Source organism: Scardinius erythrophthalmus (genome assembly GCF_964197995.2).
Source record: "Scardinius erythrophthalmus genome assembly, chromosome: 8".
Lineage (NCBI taxonomy): Eukaryota > Metazoa > Chordata > Actinopteri > Cypriniformes > Leuciscidae > Scardinius > Scardinius erythrophthalmus.
Genome location: NC_138228.1, coordinates 38323165 through 38332290, shown reverse-complemented (window position 1 = coordinate 38332290; position 9126 = coordinate 38323165). Strand labels below are relative to the sequence as shown.

At 35.9% G+C, this 9126-nt stretch overlaps 1 protein-coding gene across 1 annotated transcript; it reads right to left on the bottom strand.

Moving 5' to 3' along the window:
* Nucleotides 1-1958: 1958 nt before the first annotated feature.
* Nucleotides 1959-6876, bottom strand: LOC308694842 (trypsin-2-like). The gene is made up of 5 exons (XM_081372607.1): nt 6790-6876; nt 5424-5574; nt 4835-5085; nt 4593-4729; nt 1959-4497 (listed from the first exon to the last, which is right to left on the bottom strand). The coding sequence occupies exons 1-5, from the start codon at nt 6827-6829 to the stop codon at nt 4348-4350; spliced, it is 729 nt and encodes a 242-aa protein (XP_081228733.1). The 5' UTR covers nt 6830-6876; the 3' UTR covers nt 1959-4347.
* Nucleotides 6877-9126: the final 2250 nt, after the last annotated feature.

Below are 9126 nucleotides of genomic sequence, written 5' to 3'. Positions count from 1 at the left end.
CAGGGAAACTAACAATACCATAGGGTCAATTAGAGATTCTAAAGGGATAAGACATTTTGATAGAAACCGTATTAGTTCTGTTTTTGTCTCCTTTTATGAGTCTCTATAAGTCTGAAAATATTAGTACCAAGGAAGATCTTGAAAAGTACTTCTCACAGATTAAATTACCCACATTAACAGAAGAACAACAGGAGATCCTAGGCAGGCCCATAGATGAAAAGGAAATTTTGAAAGCACTGTCCTTGATGAACAATGGAAAAGCCCCCGGCCCGGATGGGCTCCCTGTAGAATGGTTTAAAGCATTTAAAGAAAAGATTGTTTCCTATTTATTAAGAACATTTAACTATAGTTTTACCACAACTCAACATTTACCAGAAACAATGACACATGCAAATATCTGTCTTATCTTAAAAAAGGATAAGGATCCAGAGGACCCAGCATCCTATAGACCAATCTCACTAATTAATGTTGATGCCAAAATACTGGCAAAAATTTTAAGCCTAAGACTAGAATCTTTGATAAGATTATTAATCAAACGCGATCAATCAGGGTTTATAAAAGGGAGGAACTCGTTTCATAACATACGCAGACTCCTAAACATCATACAATGTGCTAACAATAAAAACATCAAGGGCTTGATAGTGTCCTTGGACTCACTAAAAGCATTTGACAGAGTCGAATGGTCATATTTATTTTATGCGATGGATAGATTCCAACTGGGCGATTAATTTAAAGATTGGGTAAAACTGTTGTATTCATCCCCTAAAGCAGCTGTGATTACCAACTCTCATTGTTCAAATATCTTTCCTCTGGAGCGTGGTACGCGACAGGGATGCCCTCTGAGTCCTCTCTTGTTCGCGTTAGCCATTGAACCCTTCGCAGAGCTTATCAGAACTTCCTCCGAGATAAAGGGGTTTTCTATCGAGGATGCAGAGCACAGGATCTCATTATACGCAGATGATGTGTTGCTGTATCTGACTGAAATAGATGGCAGCATTCCCAAATTACTTGAATATATAAAACAATTTGGACACATATCTGGCTTTAAAGTAAACTTATTAAAAACAGAAGCAATGCCAATAGGCGCCCTGACAGGCTCAGATCCACCCATGGGATTTCCTTTTCGGTGGGCACCCAAAGAAATAACTTATCTTGGTATAAAAGTGAGCCCTTGTCTAAAAAAATTGTTTAAATTGAATTTAGACCCAGTGCTGGCGCGTATAGGAGAGGACTTAGATAGGTGGAAAATGCTACCTGTATCCTGGTTGGGACGTATAAGCATACTCAACATGAATATACTCCCTAGACTCATGTATCCCTTACAAATGTTACCAAACTCGGTTCCAAACTCTTGGTTTTCAAGGCTGGAAAAACTATTTACTCAGTACATCTGGCAGGGGAAAAAAGTAAGAATGAAAATGAGTAAATTACAGAGAAATAGAGATCAGGCAGGTTTAGCTGTTCCAAATATTCGTTTCTATTATTGGGCTGTACAATTGCGGTATATATATGAATGGGTGAATCCTGATGCTTCAAATACATGGATTGATATAGAATCCAGTTGTTGTGGTCTTGTATCATTAAAATACTGTCCTTTCATATCCTATAAAAAGACTAAATTAGAATTGCAGAACAACTTCATTGTGTCGAACACTATTAAAACATGGCACAAAATGTTGTTGTTTTTTAAACTGAAAGATCACTTTTCGCTACTGGCCCCAACATATCAAAATCCAGACTTTATTCCATCATGTCAAGACTCTGTGTTTAAACTTTGGTATGAGAGAGGTTTGGACCAGCTTGTCAAACTGTATGAAGGAGAGTCATTGGAGTCATTTGAGGCTTTAAAAAACAGGTATTCTTTACACTCGTCTCATTTTTTCCGTTACCTACAAATTAGACATTATATCCCAAAATCAATACAACCCCCAAATCTGACATTCTTGGAGCGCATTTTTACAGATAATAAACCAAAGAGATTTATTTCCCATGTATATAAAACATTTTCATCAAATATTACATATACAACAGATCATCTTAATAGGCAATGGCAAACTGATTTAGGGATAGAAATAAATGAAGAGAAATGGTCTTTGCTGATAAAAAACACACTCAAGATTTTGAGGTGCAACTCTGACCGAGAAACACAATTTAAAATATTACACAGACTCCACTTTACACCTTTGTTAAGAGGCAAGCTGGGCCTTAGTTCACCATACTGCTGTAAATGCAATATTGAAATAGGGACATATGCACATATGTTTTGGAAGTGTGTTAAAATCCAAAAATATTGGACTGATGTTAAAAATGAAGTGAGCACGCTATTGGGATATAATTTAGAACTTTCACCGTTTCATTGTGTTCTTGCTGCTAAAGTGGACAATGCAAGGGACAAGCATAACGCAAAAACTGATGGAAATTCTTCTTCATGTAGCAAGAAAGACTATTTTGAAATTTTGGATTTCCAGTGACTGTCCTACAATTGAGGACTGGTACACCGAGGTCTTGAGGATACTCCCTCTGGAGAGACTTACATATTTTCTACATGATAACAATGACGGATTTCTGGACATCTGGCGACCGGTTCTTCATATAACTAACCTTGCATGACCACATAATTGCTAACAATGTACCTGTGATGGTGTGGATTGTTCTGAAAATGGAACTTTAACACTTCAATGGATCTAGTGGTGATGACACTTGTATGTGAGACATGATTTTTATTTATTTTTTTTATTTTTTTTAATGCATTGCTGTTGATTACTTGTATTATTTTATTTTATTTGTTTGTTTTTTGTTAATGTAAAAAAAAAAAAAAAGGGGGGGGGGTTAAAACGTATTCTACTTGAATGTAATATGCTCTATGACCCCAAATAAAAAGAAATGAAAAAAAAAAGAAAAAAAAAAGAAATGACATCTGATGGTCTAGTTGTCGATATTCTAAGGCTATATCCATGTGACATTGCACACTCATATGGTGTGGTAGGCTACTTCATTTTGCCATTCTGCTGTAGTCAAGTCAAGTCATCTTCATTTATATAGCGCTTTTAACAATGTAGATTGTTCCAAAGCGGCTTTACAGAGATACAAGGATAGTTTAAAGTAACAGAGATTGTTTTGGCTTTATAGCAGTTCTTGAAGAAAGTTATTTTCCAGCTAAAGTTAATTTGACTGATTCACTTCGGTCGCAACGATCATTAGTTATCAACTTAGGGGCCGCTAACTCAACACCGTTTTAACAGGAAACTCTACACAGACTTTAAACGCGAAACCTGTGAGAACGCTGATGGCGTGCACATGCGTATTACGAGTTCAGTCTATTAGCACGTTTGAATATATGTGTGCAGGTTTGTAATTCCCTACAAACCAAGCCTTAAAAAACTACTTGTCTGGCCTTAACATTTTGATACAGAATTTTATCACTTCGGGGTAGATCCGCGAACCGAATTTTCCCGACAACGCTTTATCTGTAGAGTGGTAAAGGGATAATCCATAAGGAGAAACTAGTTGGCACTTTAGCACCCCGCTATGACATGTAGCAGCTCAGTGTAATGGGTGGGGAGCAACCATGATTAAATAATTCTTAAAAACAATGTCCATATAAAAATAAAAGATACACGTACACGTTTTAAACTGAATTTAATTACAGATTATCAGGGAAATTAACTGGTAAAGGCCCGACCAGGGGTGTGTTTCCCGTACTCGCTGCTTCACTACCATAGTATGATGCATCGTTGAAGAAATCAACTAGCTAGTCACGACTGTTTCCCAAAACCACATTGTCGCAAATTGGTCGTTCAACCACATTGGTTAATGATGTCATGCAGGTGGTGAAGTAAAAACTACTTTTAATTAATCTGTTTGCGATCGAATTAATGCTAGACGTTTTGCTGTAAATTACGAACATGGCATCCGAGGACTATTTAAAAATTTTCTAAGTTATTTTGCTTTTGTTTATTTTTGCTATTCAATCATAGGTTCGTTTTTACGTACTAGAGCACGTTTGCACATGCACACTCTTCAAAAATGGTACTTTAAATCTCTTGACAAACTAACAGACGTAAATGACATTTGTATATATTTTAAATAAAAGATACAGATTATATTGAATGTCAGCTTGCTTATTTTGTTTTCACATAAGGATTTATTGTCATGCAAATAATAAACTCTGCTTCTAACCACAGGTCGAGAGTAGTCGTTCCAACCACGACAGCTGTTTGCGAACGTTTGTTGGAACTATGGTTTCGGGAAACACCAACTTGTTGAACTATGCTGATAACAACGGAACTTGCGACCATAGTTGGCTAACGATGCTTTTGGGAAACACACGCCTGAATGAACAAAGAGCTAGTTATTAGCTATGATGGATTTGATCCAGTCAGTGTATCGACACACCTCATTATAAACCCCAGGAAAGCCTGGCTTAGCACAGCCTGCACCCCAGGAAACAACACCTTTCAATTCCCTATTACACACCACAGGGCCACCAGAATCCCCCTGAGAAGAAAATTGGAAAATGAAAAGGACAAAATTGCGTGTTTGTATAAAAATATAAAACTCATACAAAAAGGAAGACTGAGTCAATAACATACCTGACACGAGTCTTTGCCTCCCTCCATGAATCCAGCACAGAACATGTTTTTAGTTATTTGTGCACCATATGCTCCCCTACACTGCGCACTTGAGAGTACAGGCAATTTCAAACACTGCAGGACAGAAGCAGTGCGAACTGGAAAAAGAATATGAACAGTGCTAAAGTTGTATAATGACTGAATGCACGTTTAATATCTAACCATATATAAGTATAAGAAGATTTTAATTATTCAACCAGCACCTCCAGTGTTTCCCCATCCAGAAACCAAGCACTGCTCCCCTGCAGAAGAGCAGCTGGTTGCCAGACGGATCGGCTTTACATACTTGTTGAAGATGGCAGGCTTTCTCAGCTTGATCAGCATGATATCATTGTTAAGAGTCTGATCATTATAGTTTGGATGACGAATCTCCTTCTCTGCATCGATCCGCTGCTCTGTGCCTTCAGTAACAGACAAGTTGTGCTTTCCCAGGTAGACGTTGAGATAAAAAGGTCTATTTGATAAGGAGTATTTTGCTCAGCTCTAATATAATATTTATTCTATTAGACTATTGCCAAATTTCAGTGTACACGTTTAGAAAGTGGAAAGCAGACGTCGAGATAAAGAGGTGTATTTGACAAGGAATATTTTGCTCAGCTCTAATATATTTATTCTATTAGAATATTGCCAAATTTCAGTGTACACATTTAGAAAGAGGAAGCAGCAACAACCAGTTACTAATCAATTCCTTAAAAAAATACTTTTTAAAGAAAAAGGAATGTTTCATGGGGAAGTAGGTTTAACATGAAACAAAAACAAAAAATACAACTTAAAAAGGGAGATTATACTCACATGAAACTGCAGTGAGCTGCAGACACAACCCATCTTTTATCAATCAAAGATCCTCCACACTTGGATTGCCCATCCCTAAGGTGTACTTGCCAGGGCTGGGAGTGGGGCGGACATTCATAACCTCCAATGATTTTATCACCTGTGCTGTAAACTTTATTAAAAAATGAATTGCTCTTTTATTTATGCAAAATCAATCAATCAATCAACTTTTATTTATACAGCTCAATAAAAGCAACAGTAGTTGGCCAATGTGCTGTAAAACAGGATACATATCTAAAATGATAAAGGGAGATAACATTGAAAACACCAATCAAAACATTCAACATTAAAATCAAGGACAGTTGTAAGCCTGTGAAAAGAGGTAGGAAAACAGACTCTGTGGATACTAGTCTTAGGGGTAGAGTAAGACTATTCCACAATTTTGGACCAACAATAGAAAAAGCACGATCACCCCTTGTCTTAAGTCTAGATCTCTGAACCATCAGCAGTCTTTGTTGAGATGACCTTAATGATCTAGCAGAGTTATTTAATTTCAAAAGATCAGAGAGATATTTTGGAGCTAATCCGTTCATGGCTTTAAAATCAAAAAGCAGAATTTTAAAATCAGTTCTGTAACAAACTGGCAGCCAGTGCAACGAACGTAGTATTGGGGAAATATGATTACATTTCCTTGTACATTTCCATATACAACGAGAACAGAACAGGGGCCGAATGGAGCCTTAAGGGACTCCATAATCCAAAACAGAAACAGAAGTAGAGAACCCGTCAAGACAAACAGAAAACATTCTAGCATTCAGATAGGGCTTAAACCAATCTAGAGTGCAACCTTCAATACCCACACATTGTTCAAGCCGTGAGATAAGAATTTTGTGGTTCACAGTATCAAAGGCAGCACTTAATTCCAAGAGTAAGAGTATCACAGAAGTAAGAGTCAACAGACAATAAAATATCATTAAAAACTTTTAATAAAGCTGACACAGTACTGTGATATTTTCTAAACCCAGATTGGAATTATTCAAAAACACTATTTAACTCCAAATGACTCTGCAGTTGTTCCAAACAACTTTCTCTAAGATTTTAGAAATAAATGATACATTTGAAATAGGTCTATAATTGGAAAGTATGGTTGGGTCATGATTGGGTTTTTAAGGGGTTTAACGGTTGCATGTTTTACAGTAGGTATTTAGGAACAACACCTGTGAGAAGGGACTTATTTATTATATCTAAAATAAAGAGACAATCTATAATAAATAATAATAATAAAACTATCTACTGTATAATAGTCTTTCTAAAGACTATCTATAGGCTAAGTGTAGGCATTAACTAACAATTTTCATGAATCATGACGAATAAGAGATCTACATACCCACAGCCACAACCAGCAAAGTGAACACAACAGTCTTCATTGCAGTAAAGGAGAGAAGGACTGCTCACAGCTTTAGAGCACTTCTGCAAAGTTCAAGATTAGAATTCCTGCTTTTAAGCGATCGATTTAACACACCTACAGAATCTACAGAACAGCCAATAAGATCACAACAAATGATTCGGAAGTAAAAATATATGTGGGACAACATTTATCTGAAGCTTATAAAAAAAAGATGTTGTTTTACTTTTTGTGTGACACAATTTAAGACAGTGAAGACTTTTTACTATGTATGTTTATTGTTTACTTAACTGTTCAATTAATACAAGAGAAATTCTCTAATTAATAGCACATACTGATGGCCTGACTCAACAACACAAAATAACAATCTGAATAATTAAGTAACACTTCAGTTTATAGTAAAAACAACATTAACTATTCTGTAAGAAAACAATAGACCCAAATTGAACGAACCAATATTCTCATGATATGAAAATGACAAGGTTATTTCTAGCTAGCTTAAAACAGTGATTAATGTTAGTCATCAGATATTAATGCTTAATAAACCAAGTCCTCTCAAATAACAATGTGTCTAAAATACACCTCGACTCCACAAGGGGTCCACAGGAAAATAAGCCAAATCAGGCAATCCACTGATTAAACCAACATGATCAAACTTTTAAAAAATTGTTTAAAAGTAAATCCCACACCCGTTTGGTATTGTCGATGGACTGTTCTTACTGAGACAGTCTGATCAGATCACATCCCGCATCTTACTATATTATCTACTTAAAGAGTTGCTCTGTTTTGTATAAGCACTTAAACAATAACCTAGCGTATTGCCTTAAAGTACACAATGTTTAATCTAAACTTATACTTCCAAAGCTTTAGGCTGCGACTTTACCACACCATTAGAAGAAAGGGAAATGGGATAACAGAGACTGGTCGATTAAACTTGAATTACTTCTAAATGTTTCATTTTTACTTCTAATATTTGTTAAACGAGTCTAAATGTAGGCAATATTGTATACATGTTAAAACGGTATAAAATATGCTGTACTCATTGAAAATAAAGGACATTATCGTGTCAGGGTCGTTGCTAGAACGTATAGAATATTTTTTATGATCTGAGAAACTTTCACCACAATAACATCCTGTATTTATTATTACTGATATAGACCAAGTTCTATATTAACAAAACACAAGATAGTCCATCCTACAAACTACACCAAAACTCCTTTGCATTATGCCTCGTAAACAGAGGCACAAAAGCTTTTCAGTTACTATAACAACACAATAATAAAAACAATAGATACCAAATAGCAATCAATCTCTAGCATATTGATGTGTAACAAAGACTTTGAGTGTACTCTCGCCATTAAAATAGTTGAAGGTGACAGGTTGTCGAGAGATAGTCATTTAGAAATATAGCCTAATTATGTGTCAAGTTCTGTTTTGTGTAATTATGCATTATATATACATTTTCTGATCATCGGCAGAGGGTGAACCAACTCCAGGGTAAGCCTTAAAACACATTTAACTCTTTTGTCTTGTCAACATTCAATAAAAAAAATTCATCACAAGAGTTAAAAATTATTCAATCTCTTTTTTTTTTTTGTAGGCCAGGTCATTGCTTTAAGTAGACCCAAAAGTGCAGTAATATCTGAAAACTTTTGTAGTTGACAAGACAATCAGATTCAGCAGTATAAAGGGTCAATAAAAAGGGGGAAAATATGGGCTCCTGTTTTGGTTAAGATGATGCCAGACAATTTATTATTAAGTCTGACAGTGAGATTTAGATGATATAATCTGGGATCCATGCAATAGCTGAGTTGTACAATTTAAAATTCAGTATTAGCTAAAAGATGAAGAATGAAGTACACCTTACAGCTACAATGTTAGTACAGTCACAATCTCTGTTGTCCCTGAAACCGCCAGTGTGGATTACACATCGATTGCAACAAAACAACTCTTAGCTTCTGAGAAAACTTTAGTCCAATCTCTTCAGACCGTTTGGTATTTGGTGGTGTGGAGTTTAGAGAAGTGAAAAAAGAAGTAGATATGTTCACACACACACACACACACACACTCACACACACACACACACACACACACACACACACACACACACACACACACACACACACACTGTCACGGCGGCTCGCAAGCTGCAACAAAGGAGGAGACAACACGTTGGATAATGATCAAAAGGAATAACATCTATTAAAGTAAGAAGAATTAAAGTGTAAGTTGCAGGTTAACCACCACAGCCAATTAATGTGTACATTAAAGTGCTCTATATGTATATATTTAATTATTTCTGTCTTAAAATGCGTTAAA